Genomic DNA, 12,735 nt, shown 5'->3' with positions numbered 1-12,735 from the left:
GTTACTTATTTATTTATTTATTTATTTATTTATTTATTTATACACTTATTGATTTACTAATTTATTTGTTTGCTAGGGTGTCTATTTTTTATTGTTGATCTTTCCACTTATTTAGTAATGGATGTATTTTACCATAATAATTTGTTATTACTGGGGGGGGGGCCTCTGCGGAACTTTTCCTCACTTAATGTTCACCCTCAACTTCCAAAGGAAAGTTAAACATTAGTTTTTGCAACAAGAGTTGGTACTCCATCAGGTCATTACAAGAATAATTATTCATTTGTTTATTAATGGATTGATTTTTACAATTATAATTATTAAACTTTTAAGGGGGGGGCCTCTGATGCGACTTCCCTCTGCGAAACTGTTAGTTCACTGAATGTCCACCACCCTTTATTTCCAAAGTAAAGGTAAGCAATAGTTTTTACAACAAAAGTTGGTATTCCATCAGGTAATCACAAAAATACGTATAACTTATCAGCAGAAAAACAAGTTCTGTGTCTCTCCACTATTCTTCTCATTGAATAACAAAACTTGTCTTTTGAAGTTCTTTTCTATTTTCTTTCACACACTCTACACTTCTCGTATACACTCTTCTACATATCCAACTTCGTAACTTTATTTTCTGAACGTGGTCCCTGAGTATTCCAGGCACCTTTAGAAGTCCCCGACGTCACTTACATCCAGGGAGGTGTTGTGATGGTACGAGGGGCAAAGCTACGTACAATCAACGGATATGTGACTCACAACACCCCCCCCCTCTTCCAACAACATTACCTTGTAACCTACAGCTGTCATAGTGAAATAGTCTGCTTTGTACCGCCCATCATGTGACTTCATTGTGCAACAAAAATGTTTTGGGCCCAGTTGATTCAAAGCATACACAATTTCTTGACTACAGAACGTGGTATAATCAGAAGTGTGGGGACAGCATTTCCAAACAGTTTATAGGGCCCGACTTCCATTCAGATTTAAATGTTATAGCATCATATGAACATTTAGGTTTCAATATCTCTAAATAATAAAATGTAGGTTTCAAGCAGACGCGAATTACCTGCCCGCCCCTATCACCAGTAAAGAAATTCCCCCTATACATGTATAGTAACACAATACAAACACACCCAGAACATTCAAAGGCGCAATGCATCTTGGGAAACCAAGCATCATGGGGCAAGATGCAGTCCACATAATAAAGTAAAACCTGGCGTAAATATGTAAATAAATAATAATAAAAAACCCAGCTCTTATTATGTATGTTATGACAGATATATAAATATTGGAATAATAATTAGAACTCTCACAGGTTTTTACTGTTGGATAAAAATGATTCAATTGACTCTTACTTTTGTCCACTGCTAGCTCGGTATTTGGGGTCCTGAGTGGCCACGTCAAGTTCTTCCCCTCTAAATAAAAACACCACTTATAGCAGTTCAATTGCTCAAACGTCAATCATACACCTCTCAGGACTATTTGTTTTACACTGAAACCCTTTTTGGGGCCCTCAATTCAATCTGTCTAATAATCAAGAATATTTTACAAAAATCATTAATCAGGTCTAAATTACGCTCTATTTTCTCCTACTTCGTGGGGTGCACCCATGATTCATGGCTGTCAGTGTTGTGCGGACTCTGATTTCCCCCAGAATCATTTGCGCTCCGATCAACGCATTGGGACATGCATTGTGGGGGCTATACCTTTCTATAAATGATTGGACTACTTTTAAGAAACACAAGAAAAAGACAGTCCAAATTCGTTTATTCGTTTGCAGTGTACTTGTTTTATTCACCTACTAGAAAGAAAAGAAAACCACACCCCAAAACATAAAATGTCAGTTGGCTTTCGGTACTTCAAAATATAATTATGTTCATCACCAAGTCATTGAACAGTTAAACACAACAAACAAAATTTATGTTGACACGACACAGCTAAAAGATAAATCAGAGTGTTTTAATTGGTCCCGCTCTCTTTCAAAATCGCTCGTATTTCCGGTTACCACATTGATGTCTAGAAAAACAAAATGGAGGCACGAATTCAACTGATGTGTCCTCAGAGGCCCAATTTCATTAAGCTCATAAGAACAAAACTTGCTTAGCACATACAAATATTGCTTGGCAGAAACGGGTTACCAGGGAAAATTCCATAAAGTTTACATTGTTGTGAGTGGTGCCCCGCCCATATTTTGCTTTTGCACAGAAAAATATATTGCTCAGCAGAAACGGGTTACCAGCCAAAAGTCCATAAAGTTTACTTCGTTGTGACTGGTGCCCCGCTCATATATTTTGCTTAGCACTTTGCTTTGTACAGAAATTTGCTCAGCAGTATTTTCTACTGAACATCTTTATGAAACTGGGCCCTGATGTGTCGTTGAAAACACGACAGGTGACAATGACAATCTTTTAGATTAGTTTGAAGACGGTTATCTTGTTTAAAAATCGGTTAAAAATAGGGGAGGGGTAACAAGTGAATAATTAGCCAACCGGGGGAAAAAAGGGTTAAAAAGGAACACATAATTGAAATCAATCCATCATAATACTTTGAGTTTGGCTTTAAACTTGACGTAAATGAACAGTTATAATAAAAGTGCTTTAAACTTTAAAGAGTCAAAAGTTCATGAGGTCAAAGTTCAAAGTTCAATGAATAGTGATGAGGGCAAAGTGTCCGCGGTCTTCACACCGATGAAATGCTTCCCCCAAGGAGCAAAATGCAATGTGTAGATTTCGTCAACGTCCTTCGTTGGTTTTCTTAGTCTAGTGTTGTGGCTTGGGCAGACCATCGGGGTATCGGACGACCCTAGGCTCGTTGGGGTTTTTAAGTATCACGGGAACAGGGGCAGCGGCGGGGCCAGCCCCTTCTGGGCAGGTGAACTCACTACGAGCAGGCATCTCACAGATGTATGGGAATTCTTCCTCACACATTACGTCCATCCATCTTGGTGCTAATAACTCACCAAAGATTGCACAGTTCGAATTGTGACTCTGTGATGGGCTGTTGGGTCCCCATGCTTTGTACGTAGGGCGGGTTCCATCAGACCACATGAATTCCTGGTTGGGATTCATGTCACTCAGTCCGAGCCAAGCTTGCGCTGGAGGGATCTCACCGAAGACGTTGGCGAGCAAACCGAACGCAAATTGGTTCTCCATGGGTGTGTTCAAGGAGATAAGATGGCCGATCCCACGCCCTGATTCTCCGCACCCTGCGAACATCTTACAAACACTATCGGCTCTCGCGTAGGTTTGTGGCAGGCCTATAAACCTGTAGCAAGAGTTTCCATTCTGTGTCCAGTAAGCTGGGCATCCTGCATTCGAGCCACAGAATACAGCACACAGCACCAAGCATATCAATACTGCTTTGGACTCCATCTTGACTGCAAAAACCAGGGGCTATTGCAAAAAGAGCGCGAACTGTCGGTCGTCTGCTCGCTACACTTTGCAATGAGACGCGGCAAACAGCTTGCGTTTTTCGCTCGATGTGCTGGTGAGGTAAACACGCATGCGCCGTGCACCTAATTATGCGTAAGCGGAGATGGACTGTGATTGGACGATAGTTGCAAGAGGGCGTTATCTTTGTGTGTGCAATTAGCATAATCTCAGTCACAACACTCCTCCGCGATGCAGAGCATTATCGTACGAAAATTTAAAGTTTCAAAGAAAATCTGTGACCCCAGGCTCGATTGAAAATGAGATAATCCTTCAAAGATGACATCGTCAAAATAAAATGATTGAATAAATCAACAAATGAAACAGAAACGGCGGGAATACATAAACTATTAATGTAAATGCAAAAAGGTCAAATACAGTACCACGCAAGACAGGTACAAAATTCCATGCCGTTCAGAATTGCAGTATACTACTCGAGAATAAATCATTGTTCAGTCCTTAGTTTTCTCTTCTTCTTTTTTTTTTTTTTTTTTTTGTTACTTCATTTTAATCCTGTTTGTGACTGTCATCCTTAAAGGCAGCGGACACTATTGGTAATTGTCAAAGACTAGCCTTCACAGTTCGTGTATTTCAACATAAAATGCATAAAAATAACAAATCTGTGAAAATTTGAGCTCAATCGGTCATCGAACTTGCGAGATAATAATGAAAGAAAAAAATACCCGTGTCACACGAAGTTGTGTGCGTTTAGATAGTTGATTTCGATACCTCAAGTTCTAAACTTGAGGTCTCGAAATCAAATTCGTGGAACATTACTTCTTTCTCGAAAACTATGGCACTTCAGAGGGAGCCATTTCTCACAATGTTTTATACCATCAACCTCTCCCCATTACTCGTCACCAAGAAAGGTTTTACGCTAATATAATTTTTTTGAGTAGTTACCAATAGTGTCCACTGCCTTTAAAGTTGGTCCACTTTTGGTTGACAAAGACAAGAAGTATCCTCACTCATTAGTGTACCCCAAACAAGTGCAACAAACCAACGAACCTGTAAACAAAGTTGGGCTCAAATGGTCATGAAAGTCGCGAGACAATAATGGAGGAAAACACCCTTGTTGCATATAAAATTGTGTGCTTTCAGATACCTTAGAAACACTGCATGCTGCATGCCTTTCTCAGAATACCTATTTCTCAAAACGACACTACTTCAAAGGGGGTTGTTTCTAACAACTTTAATAATATCAACCTCCAAAGTGTTCTTTTCCAGGTATTTTTTATTGTCATTAAACTTATGGAGTAATAACAAAAAAGTCAATAGATCACGATCATAGAGAGTGGTACAAGTTGACTCGACACGGCACTGGTACACAACGATACGACCGTTAAACTCATATCCTTGTAGATTAATGAACGGAAATCAGGCGATGTATGACTCAGGAACCAGCTAAGTCGATGTGACACCCTCACCCCTTGACCCAGCCTGACATGACTGACCCATACGTCAATGCATCACTCATTAACATAAATCTACATATGCAAATGATGCCCGATGACAACGTCCACGCCCATACTTCTTCTTTTGGTGAGCACATCAAGTGATATCGGTTGCTTTTTCAACGCGACCGCTCCTCGCCATTCTTTTGAAGTAACACCACCGGTTAGGTCGTGCGTCTCTAAAGCAAACTGCAGATAGCACTCACTTCAGCTGCACCATTTTGGTCTGAGACTTCATGATGGCGATGCTTCAAGCTCTCTCGCTACTGACGGTGATCGTCCTCGTCGCGGGCGAGTGCCCCGCCGACTTCACCCCGTACAAGAACGATGCATGCTACCTAGCAGTAGCTAAGTCAAAGACATGGCTAGAGGCCGAGAAGCACTGCAACTCGTACACCTCCTGCACCGGGGGCGACATTGGACATCTCGCCTCCGTCCACTCCCTGGACGAGAACAACTTCGTGACCAGGCTGTACGATATGATCAGCGTACCGACACAGGGGCCGTTCTGGATCGGCATGCACGACCAACAGATTGAGGGTACCTTCCAGTGGAGCGACGGCTGGTCAGTCACATACAGAAACTTCGGCCAGTCGAATCCGGTAAGCAACCTGGCGGAAAACTGCGTCTCTGTTCAGGGTATGGACGGTCTCCAGAAGGGACAATGGGGCGATGAAGTATGCACAAGGCTCCATCCATACGTTTGCATCATCCCTAACAAGAAACCCGTACAGTGCCCAGGACAACCAGGACAAGGGGTACCACGTTAAACAAACTAGACTTGAACTCGAGGGTAATGGGGGTAATGCTCCGACACACGGCGAGGGACTACGAACTGGTTCACTTTCAAGAAATCGGACATCTGACAGAACTGGATGGTGACCTTTACTTGACTGAGGTCAAAATGTGATACCAAGAGAACTGATGTCTCCGGACAAACCAAACTTTTGAAACTCCATTTTGCTTCAGTTTACCATAAGAACCATTTTAATATATTTTGTGTTAAATAATTTAAACAGAGTCACCAACAATCAGCCCAAGTTTAGGTCTGTCCAGTGCTGCGAAGTTGAACGTTTTGACTACAGGAAACAGTCGTTGTCATTCCTCCTAACGTATAGCTGCGGTAGAGGTTCATACATTATAAAACTTGAAGTTTATGAACGACATCAACCACGTCAGTATTAGTAATTTCATCTTTAGAAGAAAAGAAAAAGTTGTACGGCAAGAAGAAAGTCAAATACTGAAAACTATAGTATACGAATGAATAGAAACTTATGAAAAAACAATAGCGCAGATTATGTTATGTTTCACTGGACGTTCTTCCATCCAAACATCACTGTCTTTGTTTATTTTAAAATAAAGTCAACACGTCAACAACGTTGTTGAGATCATTAAACAGTCTTCAACAAAGTAATTCTATTTTCTGTGTCTTTGCTCTATTGTTTTATTTTAATATTGTTGTTAATTTAGTACTGGTAAGTGGGTAACCAGGCCTCCGTCCCTACTATACAACCATCAAAACTAACTATGGCACCCAAGGCCCAACTTATAGAGCTAAGCAGGAAATATTGCTTAACAATTGTCTTCTAAGCAGAAACAAGCAGGATACCAGTCACAAATTGTTTGACTGGTAACTCTATTCTGGTAAGCAAAATTTTGTTGTGTTTAGCTAATTTTGTGTTATCTGCTCTATGAAATTGGGCACAGGGCGTGGCAAAGATGTTAAGGGGTCGGATGGGGGACGTGTCGTTACTTGGGGGGGGGGGGGTTATTACATAAGTCTCACGGAAGCAGGCAATCGGGGTATTAATCTACAGTTGTCAAGTTAAATCAATTAGGTAAAATAAGTATGTGCAGGAGCACATCTGTACAATAATTCTGTTTTGGGTGGGGGACATTGCCTCATGGTTATTTTCTGTGGGTGGCTTTCATGCGTATTATATTATACAAGGCTCCAGTTCATAAAGCCTGCAAGCCCAACAACAACAATTTAATTTGCTAGGCACAGTGAAATCTTGCATAGAAGAATCAGGTAACCAGCTAATATTTCATAAAGTTTACATTTTTGTGACTGGTGCCCCACTCTTTTGTTTTGCTGAGCATGTTTTCCTCTGCTTAACAGCTTTATGAAATTGGGTCAGTAGCAAAGATTATAGAGCGCCTTGGCGCTCTATAATCTTTTGTCAGTGGGTCTGACAGGGGGCAGTTGTTTTGTTATAATATACAACCTGCATGATTTTCGGTGCAACCCTAAACGATTTCTCCCCCAAAGTGTGAGCTGGATGATGGGGTTGGGGAAGGGGGCGGTGTCGAAACCAAGGCAAAGGTATCGGCATCATTCAATACAAAAATCATCACGGAGTCTAACTGCCCCCCCCCTTCCTGTGGTGCAATATCAGTATGACGTATTTTCTTAATAGTAATGGATACAGATGAGAGTTACATTTGCCTATCTATATTTATTTTGAACAATCAATCAATAAATTAGTGGGACAGTATTAGAAATAGAAGATTTTACTATCAACAAAGTATGTGGGACTCTATGAATGATGGTGATTGGACTCAAGGCGAGCACCGATCACCTACTCCCTTTGACCCTTCTATCCCTGCCTCAAACATTTTGGGTTTGGTGGCTTTGGGGCTTGATTTGGGGGCATCATCACACTAATAAGCTCCACGTGTAACATAAGTTGGATGCTTAATACCACTCTGAATTACTCACCAAATATTCAGAAGTCACTATCTCTGGAAAAACAAATCTAATAATATTTTTACTTATCAACTTAATTTTGATTTTCAATTGTAAGTAGGATAGCCAATAAATTGTTGAGCTATAGTCCCAAACAACATAAAACCACCCTGAACGAGTAGGTCAACTTGAGACTCCATCTTTAAAAAAAAGTGGCGCACACTAATTTCGAGCAAAATAGGACCGTTAGAGGGCTGGTTACCCCCAAAATGTGCCCGTTTGAAAAATGTAGCTCCCACAGCAAGGGCACAATACCATACAAGTTGTTCAGCAATCCAAAAAAGCCACAACCATCACATCTTTGGATTTACAGAAAGGGTTGTTGGTTTAATTAGCTTACGATTGCCTCCCTGTTAAGGTGTACATAGACCTTTTCGCAAATACCGGGGCGCGCGCGTAAAGCTTGGAATTAGGTGCATTGTGGTCTAGCTGGTATCTAAATTTGATCCATAATATCCCACAATGCACCTCATTCAACAGTCTGCGCTTGCGCATTGGTATTTGCGATACGGTCTATTCAACCCTGCACTAACGCCCCCAACAGGTCACACCAAAGTAAAGTATAAAAAAAACCTCATACAGCACAGTGCAAAATGCTGCACATTCAAAAATAAAATAAAAACTGATACTTCAAGTCTCACATCTTTTTACAGTAAAGGGAACTAATTTATCCATTGACTATTGAAGCTTTATCCTCTGCTCAATTTGATATGGTGAGTCCCGGGCCCGTCGAGTCATTCTCCACTCCAAACAAAAACACCCCTAGTGGTGGAACTTCCAAAACGTCCGAGCATAAATCTTGAAAAAAAAGTAATGTCCCTACACCTTTCGTCAAACAGGTATATTTACTTCAGGGCCTATGTCATCCAAAATACCTCAATTTACAAGACACCGATCACCTGGTCACAATCTGGCAAATTAATGTTTTACACCGTACCCCATTATTGGGCTAAATTAGAATAATTTGAAGGCCTACCAAAATAAATGAGGCATATTAATTAGTGGGCCACATCCATAGGGCCTTTTTTTTTAGGGGGGGGGGGCAGCAGACAAACTCACATAGTTCGATCCGTTCCTTCATTCATGGTTCGATGTTTATATTTTCGGTTTGGAAACGTAGGTTATCGAAATCCTGCGGCTGTTTCTAACAATAACTTTCCAATTTCATAAGAATAAATTGTTGTTTAATTGTTGGGTAAAAATGCAGAAGGTTGGTGTGTCGTTATCAGCGCCGAAACTATAGAGTACAATTATAGTTGGTAGGGGCGCAAGGGGGTCACCCTTTTATGGCTTTCCTTTTTGAAGTTTTCTCAGACAAGCCCCTTTTCATCGTACTTATTGAGCTTTTACTTTATTTCTAAGATGAACAAATCCAAGGCGTGTAAATAGAAAGTAGTTGTCAAAACACTGATATTTTCAATTGTCTGAGCAACTCCGTTAAGCCTGTCCAGCTGTGTGAGTTTACAAATCTTAGAGGTCATACTGTATTATATAAAAACAAGAGGTTTCCAAAGATAAAACATAATTTTCTTTAACAAAACAAAAACAATGATTAATTTGAAATAAAAATTATACCTGCAGAGCCGCAGAAGAGAAAATAATTTCAAGCAGGATGTAAAGAAAAGTTTACATGAGTGTAAACAGCACCGTTTCCATGTGAACGTTTTTAACACCTGCCCTGCAAAAAGTGTGTCATGACAGACCTCAAAAACGAATTCTGAGGTATCGAAATCAAATTCAAATATTTTAAAGATGAATATTTTTTTTTTCGAAAACGACGTTACTTCAGAGGGAGCCGTTTCTTTTATTCTATCAACATCTCCAGTATTTACCAAAAGTATAATTTTTTTAAAGACACTGGACACTATTGGTAATTGTCAAAGACCAGTCTTCGCAATTGGTGTATCTCAACGTATGTATAAAATAACAATGCGTATGTGAACATTTGAGCTCGATTGGTCGTCGGAGTTGCGAGATAACTATGAAAGAAAACACCCTTGTCACACAAAGTTGTGTGCTTTCAGATGCTTGATTTCGAGACCTCAAATTCTAAACTTGAGGTCTCGAAATCAAGTTCGTGGAAAATTACTTCTTTCTCGAAAACTACGTCACTTCAGAGGGAGCCGTTTCTCACAATGTTTTATACTATCAACCTCTCCCCAACCAAGTGACCAAGTGAGGTTTTATGCTGATAATTATTTTGAGTAATAACTAATAGTGTCCACTGCCTTTAAGGACCCCCAGAAACCCTGCTACCAAATTTGATTACTTTACACCTCAATGGTGAAATAATCTTTGAATGATACATTGGTGTTCACGATCACAAACTCTTGGCGTCTTAAAACATGATCAGCATCTTTGGGATTTCCAACACGATCCCTCAATCTCTTCAAAAGAAAAACAGGCGATATGAAGAGCTTTATGATTTGATCACCAAATAAGGACCTCATGTTACCCCCTTCCTGCTAGAAGGCCAGTTGACCCTAATGACTCATAAAAACAAACCCATGGGTAATAGAAGGGGGTAAAGCTTGAATTAGTCTTTGTACTTTTTGCGACCTGAAGGAAGTTTGCTAATTTCTTGTGGTTGGAGCAACCAGGCACGCGACTGTACCCTGGTACCCGGGTACGCGAAGCTTTCACCCGGGGGACGGGGGTCAACCTTGGGCTGTTTTAGTGGGGTGACACATGCCTTGAGAGTTTAAGAGGGCGCGTAGAGGGTAACTCGTAACATGAGACAAAAAGGCATGTAAAATCTTGTGAAATACCATCGTGCTTTATCTTAAATAAAAATAAAAAAATTATCCACGAGATGAATAAGTTGTGGTTTCTAGTTTGATTGAAATACAGCAAAATAATGTGATTAAAGACACTGGACACTATTGGTAATTGTCACAGACTAGTACTCACAGTTGGTGTATCTCAACATTAAGCATAATAACAACCTGTGAAAAATTGAGCTCAATCGGTCGTCGAAGTTGTGAGATATTATGAAAGGAAAAAAAACCTTGTCGCACCATGGTCACACTAAGTTGTGTGCTTTCAGATGCTTGATTTCGAGACCTCAAATTTCCTTATTACCTTAGTATAATCATTTATTACTTTATGCATGATCCCTCTATCAATTGCTATAACACTAAGTGCCTGATTTGTTTCATGGGGTGGAGTGGTAGAGAGGAAAGACGTACATAATTGTACGTTAATTATATTTTGTTATGTAATTAACAATACACTGCATTTTTCAAACAGTCTCAATTAATACCCTCGATGTAAATATATAACTTTTAGTATTCAGTCTTAATTAGGTGAGTAACCAAGGCTAAATTATAATTCAAAGGCACATAAATCATATTTAAGTCTCACAGTCTCTTGATAACCAATCAAACACATTTTAGACAACTACATCGATTTCTTTTCAATGTTTGATAGGTCAGCCGCTTGAAATTTATCCCAGTAGTCCTATAGGAAAAAAAGCATCCAGAAAATGCCAAACCGACTTGCTGCCCGATTTCATGAAGCACTCCTCAAACTCGTAGCCAAATGGGACCAACTACTAACGCCTAAAATTTATCAAATTTGCTCAAAGGTTGAAGAACGATACTTCAGGTTCGGCAGATAGATTGTATCTATCAACACTCTACTTACTGTCTAACCATGAAAACTTTACTATTTAAAAAGGTATGTGCGGGTTTACAATAATGATAATTAGTTTGGCGCATGAATTTTTGCCGGATATTTACATGAAGTGTGTGTGGTGCACCCCGGTCGCCACAAGCAGCGCCATCTAGCGGTGGATTGCATTGGAGCTCGCGGCCAACATTGCTAATAATTGTCAGAAACCTGTACTGTACTTTATGTTACCCAAGATAAACATGAAATAATAAACCTGTTATAGAAGATGCATATTAGGTAATCGGAGTCACGAAAAAAAAGAAGATTTTCCCCCACTTTTTTCAAACATCAAGAATTGGGACTCGCAAGATCAAAGGTAACTTTTTTTTCCCCATTGTATGAACTAGCATTTCAAGCAAACATATTTTAAGGGAAATTGTCCATCCATTACCATCTTTACACCATGTCGATTTTGTGCAAATCGTGAACAGTTGTATTTTTACATATCAATGTAATGCACCCACCATGCATTTAGACAAAATTCCAGCCAACACCCAAAGCCGCAACCACCAAACGACCCCTGGAATTGGCCGCCATCCTTGATGAAACGTGCACGCGTAAAAGGTTATCATTGGCCGAGAGTCGTGCACACAGCGTACACTTTTCCATTGTTTGCCATCAAAGATGGCGGCCAATGACGTCATGTGCAATCCATGTGACATGTCCAATTTGTGACTGGTATCCTGCTCATTAGTGCTAAGCAGGGATTTTTAAGCAGGGATTTTCTGCTCAAGCAGCTCTATGAAATTGGGCCCAGTTACAGAGAAATGTATTGCTAAGTTATAATCAAGAACAACTACCCCAATCAAATGAGCCAGTTTGTGTTCAGCGTGTGTTGCTAGTGCAATGACGTTACTCATACGCTCAGGGTCTAATTTCATAAAAAAATGCTGCTTACCAGAACTACCGGCCAATATCACATGATTGTACCACATGTACTATCTGTGACTGGTATTCTGCTTACTTTTACTAGCAGTTTTTTTTTTAATGTAAGCAGAATGTTCTCTGCTAAGCTCTATGACATTTGGCGCGCTCGGTGACGCACGCGAGTTTAAACGCCCCCCCAATATTTTATCGTCACGTGCCACTTAACTCTCAAAATGGCCGACCAAAGGCAAACATTAGTTGTGATCTAAAACTGTTTCCGTGCTTTTTATCAATACACTGATCATTTGAAGTCATTTATACAAAGTTAACCCCATCACACCACCGTTATCACACCTATACCCACCCACCCACCCGATGAAAGCACATAAGGAGGCTGTGAGAATATATTCCAAACCCTGGCCAAACGTTTGAAGAGAAGATGATGAGATAAGACCCCTCCCACACACCCAGTAAAAGTCAATCCACGTCAGTGTACACGAATGTTTCAGATTTGTAATTAATACAATTAAAAAGTAACATTACAACACACAAAAGGCTCACTCATATGAGACAGATA

The 12,735-nt window shown here is 40.1% G+C and overlaps 2 protein-coding genes across 2 annotated transcripts; one reads left to right on the top strand and one right to left on the bottom strand.

The window, feature by feature from the left end:
* Positions 1–1,749: 1,749 nt before the first annotated feature.
* On the bottom strand, positions 1,750–3,436 carry LOC117291657 (echinoidin-like). The gene has a single exon (XM_033773499.1). It carries the CDS (start codon positions 3,357–3,359, stop codon positions 2,748–2,750), a length of 612 nt encoding a protein of 203 aa, XP_033629390.1. The 5' UTR covers positions 3,360–3,436; the 3' UTR covers positions 1,750–2,747.
* Positions 3,437–4,996: 1,560 nt separating this feature from the next.
* On the top strand, positions 4,997–6,289 carry LOC117291653 (alpha-N-acetylgalactosamine-specific lectin-like). Its single transcript, XM_033773497.1, has one exon. It carries the CDS (start codon positions 5,107–5,109, stop codon positions 5,638–5,640), a length of 534 nt encoding a protein of 177 aa, XP_033629388.1. The 5' UTR covers positions 4,997–5,106; the 3' UTR covers positions 5,641–6,289.
* Positions 6,290–12,735: the final 6,446 nt, after the last annotated feature.

This window comes from Asterias rubens, chromosome 6, assembly GCF_902459465.1.
Source record: "Asterias rubens chromosome 6, eAstRub1.3, whole genome shotgun sequence".
NCBI classification, from domain to species: Eukaryota; Metazoa; Echinodermata; class Asteroidea; order Forcipulatida; family Asteriidae; genus Asterias; species Asterias rubens.
This window is presented reverse-complemented; position numbering and strand designations above follow the sequence as displayed.